The sequence below is a fragment of the Hemiscyllium ocellatum genome, chromosome 16, assembly GCF_020745735.1.
Source record: "Hemiscyllium ocellatum isolate sHemOce1 chromosome 16, sHemOce1.pat.X.cur, whole genome shotgun sequence".
NCBI lineage: Eukaryota > Metazoa > Chordata > Chondrichthyes > Orectolobiformes > Hemiscylliidae > Hemiscyllium > Hemiscyllium ocellatum.
Window position 1 is genome coordinate 29,621,470 of NC_083416.1, and position 13,890 is coordinate 29,635,359.

General features: G+C 39.7%; 1 protein-coding gene across 1 annotated transcript; it reads right to left on the reverse strand.

The window, feature by feature from the left end:
* Window positions 1-2,925: 2,925 nt before the first annotated feature.
* Window positions 2,926-13,049, reverse strand: LOC132823178 (grpE protein homolog 1, mitochondrial-like). Its single transcript, XM_060836764.1, has 4 exons — window positions 12,958-13,049; window positions 8,373-8,568; window positions 4,699-4,780; window positions 2,926-4,427 (listed from the first exon to the last, which is right to left on the reverse strand). The coding sequence occupies exons 1-4, from the start codon at window positions 13,032-13,034 to the stop codon at window positions 4,060-4,062; spliced, it is 723 nt and encodes a 240-aa protein (XP_060692747.1). The 5' UTR covers window positions 13,035-13,049; the 3' UTR covers window positions 2,926-4,059.
* Between the last annotated feature and the right edge of the window lie 841 nt (window positions 13,050-13,890).

Below are 13,890 nucleotides of genomic sequence, written 5' to 3' on the forward strand. Positions count from 1 at the left end.
GATATGGGCCAAATGCAGGCGAGTGGGAAGAGTTTACTTTGGGAACATGGTCAGCGTGGAATAATTGAACTGAAGGGTCTGTTTCCATACTAAATGACTCTATAACAATTACCAGTCCACGTAGAATCATGCCTTCATTAAAAAAATAATCAACATAGTAACAGTTGTAACAAGCACTGAGAATGAAATAATTCTCATGGGCAATCAAGATTGCTCTAACTTTGAAATGTCACCACCGAATGTCTTCAGCAGAGCTACAGTAGACTGCTTGTTCCCTTCCTCCAACAAAAGGTTCCATTAGACATCTTTTGAATTTCTGAGCCCATAAGGCTCTGCCACAGACAATACCATCTCCAAGGTACAGAGGCAAATCTCTATCACCAGTGTCACAACTTAGTGTCCCTACAGTGTAGCAACAGGCCATTTGGTCCAAAACATCCACACCAATTCTCTGAAGAGCATCCCAATTAGACTCACTCACCCACCCTATTCTTGTAATTCCCATGACTAATACATCTAACCTACACATGCCTGGACACCACTAGGTATTTTAACTGTGCTAAACTGCCCTATGTACATATCTTTGGATTGTGGGAGGAAACCAGGGCACAGAGAGTATGTGCAAACTGCACACAGACAGTCACCCAAAACTGGATTTGAACCAGCACTGAAGCAGCAGTACTAACCATTGAACCACTGTGCCACCCAAAACTGTGATCTGGAGATATCTTTACAGGTCCCTTCACTGCCATCATCCCTGTCTCCATCTTTCTTCTCAAGGTCCACTTGCACTTGCCAGAGAAGAGAGAACTGGAGAGCATTTGGTACAGTTGCACGTGTTTAGGCACCAAGGTGTTACACTGAGCGGTGCTTTGTAACTTAGCAGCCATTATATGCAGACCATTGTTGTGGATTAGCCTCCAAGGTAGGATTCTACATTTTGAAGGGGGAAAACAAAAATCAGAAGTTGTCCATACACCATGTTCCAAGTGGCAGTTCAGAGTTTTGGAAAACCATTTAGTTTACAATGTTTGAGAGTACATGCACAAAGTAGGAAGCCTGCTGAGGTGTCTAGGACATTTTGAAAGATAAATGCAAAATGTTTCACACTGTCAAAAGGTAATGTTATAACATGAGCACTTAACAAAATGATTCACCATGGGGACTATGCTTTAAGGGAAATTAAATTTATATTACAATGAAAAAGTTGACCAGCTTCATTTGCAATGCAGAAAGCACCATATTGCAATAATCTTTATAAAAACTATCCCATAAGTCTGTGCTGTCATGTTTGCTACTGATTTTGTATTTTTTTTTTAAAATGGCTAGAGCTATTGAAAAGTGTTTACGGTTTGAGGTATCTATCCAACTACCTCCTCCCCTAATATTTATTGACAAGAACCCAGCTTTGATTTTGAAACACCTAGTGCTCTTCCTTTCCTAAAAGGGAAATCTGTTATTTTAACAACTGTAACGCTAAGCTGAGTTTCAAGACAATAGATTGTCCATTCATTATTTTTAAGTTGTTGCCCATTTGAAGTAGTTACTGTTTGCTGCTGCAAACATTACAGGAGTTTTCTCTTCACCATAAGTGAAGATACTCCCCCACCATGGTATTAATGGATGCAGAACATTTTTAGATAGTGAGAGGTTCAGCTTCTTGAAGATATGCAAAATAAAATCTATTAATACATAGAATTTGGCACATTAGTTAACAGCCATGGAAGGTACATGGGAGCACAGAGATAGAATGTGTGAAAAGATAGAGACTTTTTAATGTTTATTGCACAAAGTAACTGGCAGTGGAACTTCAATGCAGTTCTTTCCTAGAGACACTTTCCCCACACTCCAGCACAATGTTTCAGATTGCAGTGTGAAGTAAATCTGCTTAAGTAAAATGTTTATAAAGTCACATGGGTCAAATCAGAAAATCTGCACATTAAAAAGTGCATGGCTCAGGTTTCTCCAAGTTCATAGAAAGATAGTCTTTCATACCTTTTTTCTTCAATAGATGTACAGTTCAACTATCTGCTCCATTTTCTACACTTCTAAAACCCAGCTGCAAATCAATTTCCTGGAAATTTGTCACCAGTGCCATTTTTAAAATGGCATTTATGTTACTATCAATTCTCAACTAGAATTTGCTGAAGTAATAGTTTAAGATGCCCATGTTGATTCTACCAAAGTGCTTTGTCATACTGCAGGAAGGATAGATCAATGGATACCTATTCTTAAACTGGTTTGTTTTTCTAACTGGGACATTAAAAATAGAATTGCACACAACTATTCAGACCATCAAACCAGCACCAAAAAAAGTTAGCTGTTACCTTCATAAGTCATTTCTTCTCCCCCACCCCATATTCAATTTACATTTGAAAGCTAACATCAGATAAACTGATTCAGAGGAAAAGGAGGTCAGTCTATTTAGTCTGTTCCATCATTAAACAGGATCATCCACATCTGAGTGAACTCCTGCCTTAGCACTTGAAAAGGCTGAGAAATTTTGAAGAGTATAACAATGGACTTCAAAAATTAGTTGATCTAGCATAATTGGCCCATTTATGAAGAGCCTTCCAAACTTCATAGCTAAGGCTTAAGTTATTAATTACTTGACCATGGGTTTTGAATTACAAATTTTGTCTTTTCATAATTTCAAGATAGATACAAAATAGAAGGGGGTGGTTTGATCAAACATCTACAGCTAAAAATGGAAAGAAGAAAGTCAAAAATCAACAAATGCGGTTCTTTTCATCGAAAGCACACTATCTTGAATTAGAGACAAGTTTAAGAGCAGAATTTGTTTTATGGTACAAGAATTCCATTTTGGCCACAATTTATTAGATATTAAATAGAAGATAGATACCATTAAATAAGCACATTCTAGATTTACAAAACATATCTGCTGTTTATTTAAAAATGTGTACTTACAACATAAAAAAGGACTTTGGGCATGACATACATTTTTAGTTCACAACAGTAAAATACAGAAACAAATATATTACAATTTTCACTAGCATACTTGCACTACAGATTGCAAAAAATAAAATCTGCACGTGGTATGTTATAAATAGATTTACAGTTTTATACTGTAATAAATAACATACTATTTTGTTCATTGAACACAATTTCAGCATAGACTTGTACAAAATAATTTCAGAAACAAGTAATCAAAACTAGTCAGCTCAGTCTAACACTCCAAAATTAAAAAAAAGGTAACAGGATTCTATGTACAGGGATACTTTCACCAATTCTTGATTAAACTGTTGCCAGTTAAACCAAGAGGACAAAATGTCACAGATATAAAAAGGAAGCCTTGCACAATGAAATAATTGAATTCAGTCAGTCAATCATTCAAAAATATATTTCAAGAAGTAAAATAAAAAAATCCATACAGCAACAACCCAATCTTAACCAGAGTTCTGGAAGACAGTTACATAGGATTGTTTAATCCTTTTAAGATTTTAGTGCTCTCCAGATTTCTGCTTTTCCCCCAGCCTCATTAAGACTCAGTCTGATGGAAAACTACAGTAGGATGTATAATTGTAGAGTTACTGCAAGTCTTGCTATATTGTAATTGCAAATTACCCAATTGTTTGTTGATTCCAATCCTGTCCCATCAATTCACACAAGGAGATAATAGTAGTAGCCAGGAATGGGAATTCAAGACACTTCACATATTTAAAAAAAAAGCACGGTGGCAAGTTGTGACAACTGAAAAGAATTTGTAATCTTAGCACAGACCACAAACTTTCATGGCACAACTACTGATTGGATCAGAGGCACAGCCATTACAATTTCCTTTTTATTTAGTTGGATGGAGGCAACTCAGTTCTTTGGCAGTGTTAGACAAACTAGATCTCTATCTTGCCTTGAGCTTTCAGTACAATAGGCATGTCAACAGATTTGATTGGACATGTGAAAATGCACTTGATGTCATGTTTCTGCATCACACTCACCTTCATTGTAAAATCTTAGCATCAACTTAATGCTATTAATGCTATAGCTAACCATCATAATGAAAAGGATATTTTTCATAAATTAATTCTAAGATCATACAATCTACTGTGCCTTAAAATGTGGCTGGGCCTCAATGGCCAAACCAACTTGTGCAGTCCTTAGAATCCTGCCATGAAGTTTATACCCTTCTTTTACTATTTTTACCACAGTACCAGGTAATGCATCCACAGATGGAACACGTGACACAATTTCGTGTTCAGCTGAGTTATATTCAAGGCCAATGGAATTCATCTTCTCCAATCCATGCTTGGAAAATATTTTGCACAGCTTCTCATCAATCAAGCGCACACCTTCATAGAAGTTCTTAAAAGGTGGACTAGAGTTAGCAAGGTCCTCCTCAGTTATGCTCTGAGTCGTCTTCTCCAGGAGATCAGCCACTGTTAGAACATCTTTACAAAAACTATGAATACCTAGGAGAGGAAGAAAAGGTCTTTCATTAAAACACATTTAAAGTAGCATTTCATCATTGCCTTCCCTAAAGTTGCTCCATTGAACTTTTATTGATAAATTCCAAATCTTAACCCGTTCAAATTTCCAAGTAATTTGTCACTAACCCAAAAAGCCATGCATCAAGTCCATTGCAGATGCACAAATCATTTAGATAGAGATACATATCAATGACTAAAATATTAGCCAAAAAGATTAATCTCGAAAGTTAGTGCAATTCATATATATACTCACCATATAATCTGGCATCTTCAACACACTTTCTGATTCTTCTATTGTCATTTTCAACACGAGCTACAATTCTCAGATATTTCTCCTATAAATAATCAAACAGGAGTCAAAATAGACACTTGAAAGAATTTTGAAAAAAATGAAGATCTCTATACAGCTTCATAAAAGCATAAAACATTAATGTGAACATAGTTAACTAGAATAAGTCAATTCACAGTCATCTAAACTAATTGTTTCACCAAACATCCTTTAAAACACTGCTACAGTGTTAAAGAGAAGTTGTATGTATGCAAATGTTATCCACATGATCCCAGTGTAATCCTGCATTGCAGCTTAAGAGCCCAGTGGATAAAATTTATTGAACCATCAAGTGACAGCAGAATACAGAACCAAACAGATGAACTTCAATCCTTTGCCTGTACTGATCAATCAGTAGTGGTGAACAGGTATTTGTATCCTAGGTTAAAGGAGGGAAAAGCTTGCCAGAATACCTACTCCAAGTTCAGCAGTTTGCTGGTGAATGTTAAGCAAGTACAGTGCTGGATCATAACTTCCACCAGTAACAAGCCATGCTGTCAAATTCATAGGTTCATCCGATATAGGAGCAGAATTACATTTGGCAGAGCCTACTCTGCCATTCCATCATGGCTGATATGCTCCTCGCCCCTATTTTCCTGCTTCTGCCCCATAACCCACTACCAATTAAAAACATGGCTAACTTTCTTAAATTTACTCCATCCCAGCATCCACTGCACTTTGGGCTCATGAATTTCACAGACTTGCAACCCACTGGTGAAGTTTTTGTTCCCTCAACTGTGTTTTAAGTTTGCTACCCCTTATCCTGAGGCTATGACTTCTCATCCTAGAAGGCCCCACAAGAGTAAGCATTTGCACCACATCTACTTTAACCATATTTTTTAAGTCATCTTGAATACTTCAATTTGATCCTCCCTTATTTTTTCCATGTTCCAGAGAGTATTGACTAAATTGTTCAATCTCTTTTCATACGACAGACTCAACTCTGAAATCGATCAAATGAACATCATCTGAACCGCCTCCAATGCCACTACATCTTTCCTCAAAGAAGGGGACTAAAACCACACTACTCCAGACACGGTCTCACCAATGTCTTGTATAGTTACAATAATACTACCGTAGCTATTCTATTCCTTCAGATATTACAAAAATCAACATTCCATTCGCTTATTATTATCTGTTATACCCAAATGCTAGTTTGTATTTCATGAATGAGGACACCCAGCTCTGAGACAGAGCACCCAATTATCCACTTCGCTGGTCTTCAAAATAACTTCAGCAAGTTAGTTAAACTCTATTCGCCCTTCATCTTACACTGACTGATGGATAGCATTTTGACTTACCAAGTGTCCCAATATTGCTTCCTTGATAACTGATTCTAACATTGACACCTGTTGTTGGGACAAACTAACTGGTCTAATTTCCCTCATTGCCTCCCTCCCTTTTTGAATAAGGACATTAGCATTTTTTCCAATCCACTAGAACTTTTTCCGTGCCCAAGGAATCTTGGACTATTGTAAACAATGGATCCACTATCTCCACCACCACTTCCTTTAATAGCACAGCATGTAGGCCACCAGGTGCAGGGGATTTGTCTGCCCTCAATCCTAATAGTTTGAGTGTACATTTTCCCTCTGTTGACATTGTTTCTAATGCCTGATTTGCCCATTCCAATATTGTCCTCCATTGTGTAAACTGAGGGAAAAATGTTGATTTAGCATCTCTGCCACTTCAGTGTTTTCTGCTGTCAACTCTCCAACTTCATCTTCCAAAGGACCAACATTCCAGGCCCAGGTATGGTAAATGATCATTTGGAAGAAATACTGAGGGTGGAGAGCATCTGAGAATGCATGGGAAAACATAACTGCATACAAACAATTGATTGAAAGTGTACACAATTATAAGCTAGTTTATAGCATGAGCAATTGACAATTTCATGCGGCAGTATATGTGCTACTCATTCAAAAAAGGTGAACTTAAAATTATTTAGTAGCTTAAAAGATTGCAACCAATTCCCAGTTTGCCACCATTTTTCACATGAAGTTGGTTTGCTTTGCTTAGAATCAAGAGCTTGTTCTCAACAAACTCCTGACAACACACCTTCAACTTCAAGGATCAGAGCCCCTGCTACTCCATTTCAGAACGCTCATCCACCTTGATGCTGCAAGTCACCTGCAATGAGCATTCGGATGGTCCGGTGCAGAATCCAAACTTCCGATGTTCCACACAGGCCTGAAATTTGGCTTCAGGAATACAATTATTAGAATTCAATGTTATAATTCAGCACAAAATAATTAATAACACTTGCTCACACTAGTGTTAAAAACATCTACATTTCCATAATTGGGAGCCAGGTTACACTTAAGTGATTTTGGAATTTAATTCCTCAAATTAATTTTGATGTCCAGGTCAAAATTTCATTGTTGCAACTGTGTACAGTATAGGTGCATCAAAATCTATGGCAGTAACGAAAAGGCATAGTTTTGCACTACTTATTGGCAAGACAATATTTGATATAGCCAATTAGGCTACTTTCTCATCTGGGTCAAAAAGGAAAGGATTAAGATGTTTAATTTAAAAAAGACTGACTTGACCAAAACAAAACAAAAAAATTGCTGAAACATTATCTTTGGGCTTTGATTAATCAACTGTACAGAATGCTACAATAAGTCTATCACCTTGGCTGCAACATATCTGATTAAATCAAATTCTACACAAAGGGACAGCCTCAGGATGTGATTTCTTTTGTTATACAACCAACTCCTCCCTCACCAATGTTGCAAATTTCAAGCATTTCCATTTCCAGCACCAACATTATTTATAACTTTAATTACTTTTCAAGCAATTAATTATGTCTATACAAGCAATAGTCTATTGTATCCATTTTATCACGTTCGATATAATCTAGGGTTTTGCAGTCAGTAGCTAAGTGGCTACTTTTACTACTGATCTTAAAAGCAGATGTTAATTCCGATTCAACGTCACCTAAAGGGAACCTATGGCATTCAGCAATGATTATATTTCAGGTCAAGAATCCAGTTGCTTTGAATAGTACTCAGAGAGCAAACCAAAAGTATAATAAAAATACTTACCATGTTTTACTCTTCATTATTTTGCTTTGTGAAAAATTGAGGATGGGATATACACAAAAGATTGAAATAAAAACCTGACAGTCAAATATGACTTTTTATATAAAAAAGCTAAACAGGAAGTTCATGCCAAATCAAGAGATTTTTTGGTATAAGAATTACAAAGTCACACCCTAGTAGCAGGCAATCACTGACAGCAACTTATGGATGTGCTGAACTCCACTTGTGTACGGACCAGAGTTTGCTGTATGTTCTTCCAAATAGTCTTTGTAGGTATTACAGCTATGAAATCTCAGCTGTTACACACATTTGTTATTCTAAAGTCAATCTATACTTAAAAGGCACACTTTGGTGTGCAAGGTGTTGAGATGCACCGATGAAACACTAAGCAAATAACTGCTCCCAGAAAGATTACTGCTGAGCCCTGCATTTTCCACCAGGTGAGCAACTTTAAGTACTACTGTGTGCACATAAGGTGACAAACATGGTAGCAAATAGAGGCTTGGCTGCAGATTCTACTTTGGTCACAATCATTGTTCAAATGAGACTTGCCTGCAGGGCCTGATGTTCTTTAACTAACTCGTTCATTTTAAGTTGCAGCTTTTTTTGACTAGCACATGGACTAGGAGAAGTCTTGTGTTGCATTGCATTTTCAGCACCACACTTGAGAGTATTGGCAGAGTCCAGTTGATCTTGATTTTCTTCAGTCTTTTGTTGGATAGTACCACCACAGAGAGTCAAGAAACTCCTAGAATGGAAACATATTATTCCACTTAACAAGTTTGGAAATAATATCCACATATTATATGCCTTTTTGGTCTGTATCAGATACCTGCCACATTTGACCAGTTTTGGTATAGCTGGCGGTTCGTTGCTCAAGTCTGTATTTTGTTCATTACATGTTGAATGGATCAGTATTTTGATCGAAGTGCAATCAAAGTTTAAAAACATATTTACTTGACTTCAATATCAGCAAGTGTAATATTTTGAAGCAGCAATTGGTGAACAGTTGGATGACACAATACCAGATTTCTTGTCAGCCTCAAAAGAGAAGGTTTGTGTGGTCAACCTCAAAACAGCAAGTTAGGAAGGGGAAAATTGGGCAATACTCCATGAGTAAACTTGCAGATGTAGATTAGGCTAATACTCTTCACACATCCTCTACCCAGAAAAAGACAATACACTATCTCTTCTACATCTAATATGCTAATGGTTCTTAAGAAAAAAATGCTTTTCAAAAGAATGCACAAAAGTCAATGAATCAAAAGCAGCCCATTTGCCTGTCAAGATTTAACTTCTCATCAGTTCCCCCAATCCTCCAAGTTGGAGCAACCAGACAATCCATTGGAGGAATGCTGGCACGGAGAGCAACTTTGAATTGTTTTTCCAAAAATCATGCTACAAACAGAGTCAGTAGAGTTTAAATGCCTGATCTACAGGACAATAAGCAAATACTCAATGGGCTTCAAACAAGCTGAGCCGAAAAGAAACTTCATTGAAACGGAACGCCAGACTTTTTCCCCGACTGGACAAGAATTTTAAAACCCCCAAATATCATACTTCAAAGATTCAGATAACTAATGGTTCCTTAGTGACAAAAACTGCAGATGCTGGAATCTAAAATAGACAATCAGGAGGCTAGAAGAACACAGCAAACCAGACAGCATCAGGTGGTGAAGAAGTTAACATTTTAGATCAATAGCTAATACTTCCTATTTCTTTAATTAAAAAGAATTCCATCAGTTCTAAAGTTACATGCAGAGAAAGAGGGGAACATGTTATAACAGCTGGATAAATATTTTACCTAATTTGTTTCAAGTATCAAACAGGCAGAGCACTTTCATAATCTGAAGTATGAATTACATTTTCCATAAAGTTGAAAACAAAAGCTTAGAAAGCCACAATACTTTAATTTCCACCACTCATACAAAACCAGGTGAGACAGTGAATAAGGTATGAGCAAGAAGGGATGTGTAGAGTCATAGAGATGTAGAGTGTGGAAACAGTCCAACCCGTCCACGCCAACCAGATATCCCAAACCAATCTAGTCCCACCTACCAGCACACAGCCCATATCCCTCCAAACCCTTCCTATTCATATACCCATCCAATGTTTTAAATGTTGCAATTGTACCAGCCTCTACCACATCCTCTGGCAGCCCATTCCATACACGTACCATGAAAAAGTTGCCCCTTAGGTCTCATATCTTTTCCCTCTCACTCTAAACCTATGCCCTCTAGTTCTGGACTCCTCGACCCCAGGGAAAAGACTGTAGATTTATCCTATCCATGCCCATCAATTTTGTAAACCACTATAAAAGGTCAACCCTCAGCCTCCGATGAAGGCAATTAACAAGGTGAAGAACATTCAATAACTCCAGATGGCTTAATCTTTACTGTTGATGCTATTGTAACAGCCACCCAATCAATATAGATGTTGCCTTATTTGGATGCTGCTCCCTGTAAGTGACTATAGAATTCATTAAGCATCGGCTGTTTGAGGAAAGACCGAGAACTCACGTCTCTGTGCACAAAGGTGATCGCACTCTCCTCCCCCTCCAGGGCCCAGAATAAAAGATGAAGGACATGAAGACATACTGTGTCTGAGTGTTGGATTCGACACATACAGAGATAAGGAAACTATGATACAGGCCTTGGTGCAAGGGAAAGAAAGGTGTTGCTTTTGAAAAAAAAGCATCGAATCACCTTTCTCCATCGGTTCACCTTAGAAGCTTTTTTCAGTGTTAGAGCTTTTATGCTTCAGGGTTCAATTCAAATGAAATTCTACAGAAAACATTTCTTCTGTATACAGAAAAGCACAGCACCAATTTTGAGAAATGCTGATAATTCTGTTATAACAATTGCATCTTCAAAATAAGACTTTGAGTCACAGATTTGTTTTAGTCTTTGTTAAATAAAAGAGCAGACATGGATAAACTTAAAAGGGCAATCCTATATCAATCCATCTTGCATTTGAATTAGTTATGATTCCCCAAATGAATTCAATACACTGAATCTTATTCGACACCTCAAATATAATAAGCGCTTAGTTTTTTTTGGGTTCCACTAAATTCCTAGGCCATTAAAAACCTCTGTTTGCATTAGTCTTGCAGAATCCATAATCAATCACTTGCTGATATTAGATTGGATTTTGACATTGATTTATAAATCAAATCCTAAAAAAAATTACTCAGGACCTAAAAAAAGTGGAAGATATTCAATAGAAAAATTACAAAATAAAAACCTTAAGGCAGAATTAAATGGGGCAGCAGTGGCTAGGACTTGCTGCCTCCTAGCACCAGGGACCCACGTCTGATTTCAGACTCAAGCAACTGTCTGCATGGAGTTTGCACATTCTCCCAGAGTCTACGTGAGTTTCCTACTGGTGCTCCAGTTTCCTCCCTCAATCCAAAGATGTGCAGGTCAAGCAAATTAGTCAGGGGGAAATTTAGGATATTGAGGAATGGGTGTGGGTGGGATACTCTTCAAAAGGGTCCTGTGGACGTGTTGGGCCAAAGAGCCGGTTTCCACACTGTAGGGATTTTATTAAATATTCAATAAATTTCAAAACTAAAATGCAGTTAAAAAACAATTAAGCAGAATGTTGATAACTTAATGGTCTCTGTATTTGCCAGCTACAAATTTTAAAGTATTTCACAGTACGTGCAAAAGAGTACATACACTATGTCTGCCTCACTGTAATACTATACTAGATACCTTATAAGGCATTAAAAGACTAAAAATTTGCGTTGTAACTTGAATAGCACTCGAGACCTTTAGTCTACCTGTGCCAAATTCACATCTTGGCAACCCTACGATCAGATAAAACATTTACCTCATTAAAATAAATATATTGACAGCATTACAAGTTTGCTTAGGTGAATAAGTCAGTCGCGGAAAAGGAACATTCCATGCTATTACGTGAAATAAAATTAAGTAATTTTAGTATGAGTCAGGCTTGGGGACAGAAACAACAGCGAGAGAGATTTGTTCTCCCAATCGCACCTGCAAGTCAACTTGATGGGACAAGTCACTACATTTCAAATTGAAGCGTTTCGTAACATTCACAAAGCCTTACAAGATCCTGTTTCAAAATTAATAAATCTAAGCCCTTTCCCAGAGAACAAAAGTCTCCTCCAGCACCCCCCACCAAAAAAAACCCACATTAACACCCATCCAGCGCGCTTTCAGATGAAGCGGCAACAGAAGTGGTTACGGAAACTCCCAAGGGAAGTATCAGCGCCAAGCATCTGCGAGTCGGGTCGCTCTAACAGAATTTCGACTGTGACACAAGTTTTTCGTCTAATTTTTCCCTTTCTCCACTTCAGAGATCTCTCTTCTAAAAGAAAAGCTTGGGCTTGGTGAGCATGTGTTTAATTTTGAACAAACAAAGGAAACTTTTGAACTTGGTCAAACTTTCGGAGCACGTTTTGCATTGCCGAAAATTATTCAGGGTGAACTGTAAAATATGCCGTAACTGGCCAATAAAACAAAGAAAAAAAAGAGGATAGGCGATCCTCAGACTGGATTTCGTGGAAATAGTTTGATTTGCTACTTTCGCATTATGTTTCCGGCTGGAGGTGGAAACTGAAAGCGCCTACGTGAGGAGCAGCACGACTGCAGACAGCAGCTCCCCCCACCCCACCCCCGGCCCGGCCCACCCGTCAAACAGCCACATTTCCCCGGAATAACGAGGATTGCCGCACTCCGCATCCCGGCCAGGGACTTCAAAGTCTCAGACTCTGCCGCTCATCTCCGAGCCCAGTGCTGCCCCTCCCCCTCCCCCAGCCATTGCCCCATCCCGCGCCCCTTGGAAAAGGGACATAACCCGCCGGGTTATGGGAGTTACAGCCTCCCTCCCTGGACCTGGACCATAACGGAGGCAAGCGGCTTTCCGAGTGAGAGCAAGGACAAGTGCTCTCAGGGTCGTCTCCAGAGCCGCTATCTCCGGCCCAGCGAAGTACCGGGCCTCGGGAGGATGTGCCCTCAGTTCACGGCCCCCCACCCCGGGGTTCAGCAATCGGAGCGGTGATGGCGCCGGGTCCGGGATCACTGCCCGTTTGAGTGGGGTTGGGGTTCTCACTACCCGGAGCCCGCGCCGAGGGTTCATCTACCGGATGTGAGTGATGGCGACTCACCTGCTACTGCCCCGTAATGCCCGAAACGCCGCTCTGTTAGCGCTCTGTCTCAGAGTACCCCTGCACATAGCCGCCATCTTCGATCTGTAACGGCCCGCCGGCTGCCCGTTTTAATAACCGAAAAGGCCCCACCCCCCCGGGAAAAACCCCGCCCACAGGCCCGAGCCACGGCAGCCAGACAAGGCCCCGCCCACAGACACGAGCCACGACACCCAGACAAGGCCCCGCCCACGGACACGAGCCGCGGCACCCAGACCAGACCCCGCCCCCGCGAAAAGCCCCGCCCACAGACACGAGCCGCGGCACCCAGATATGGCCTTTCCACTATTAACCATCGCCTCTCCCAACCCCCCAGAGCAAAGCCGCCTCCAGCGTTCCGGGAGGCCCCGCCCACCAACCCGAACCTACCACAGACCGGGCCGCAAAAGATCCACGCCTCAGGTCCCGATGAAGCCCCGCCTACAGTTCTCGGTTACTCCGGAACAATCCCTTCCCACTTCCTCACTTCAACATTTCCAGCATTAAAATTCAAACCTTTTGTCCACAGGAGACAGGGGAAGTAAAGGGTCGGAAATTGAGGTGTTTTCTCGTTGTGGCATAGTTAAGGTATTGTATTGTACAGTAGGGAAGCAGATTCGTCCATGCCAACCAGATAGCCAAAAAACTGCACTTTGGATGCTGCCTGAACTGCTGTGCTCTTCCAGCACCACTAATCCAGAATCTGGTTTCCAGCATCTGCAGTCATTGTTTTTACCTCTTAAAAACTAACCTAATTTAGTCCCATTTGCCAGCACTTTGCTGATATCCCTCTAAACCTTTCCTATTCATATACCCATCCAGATGTTTTTTAAATAACTCAGCGTCCACCATTTCCTCTGGCAGCTTCATTCCATACATGCGCCACCCTTTGTGTGAAAAAAATTGCCTTTTATG

Coding starts and splice junctions, on each gene's coding strand:
- LOC132823178 (XM_060836764.1), bottom strand. CDS start 13,034: ATGGCGGCTATGTGCAGGGGTACTCTGAGACAGAGCGCTAACAGAGCG. Junction 8,569..12,957: donor GCATTACGGGGCAGTAGCAG/GTGAGTCGCCAT, acceptor TTTCCATTCTAG/GAGTTTCTTGACTCTCTGTG. Junction 4,781..8,372: donor AAGAACATCAGGCCCTGCAG/GCAAGTCTCATT, acceptor GATTATTTATAG/GAGAAATATCTGAGAATTGT.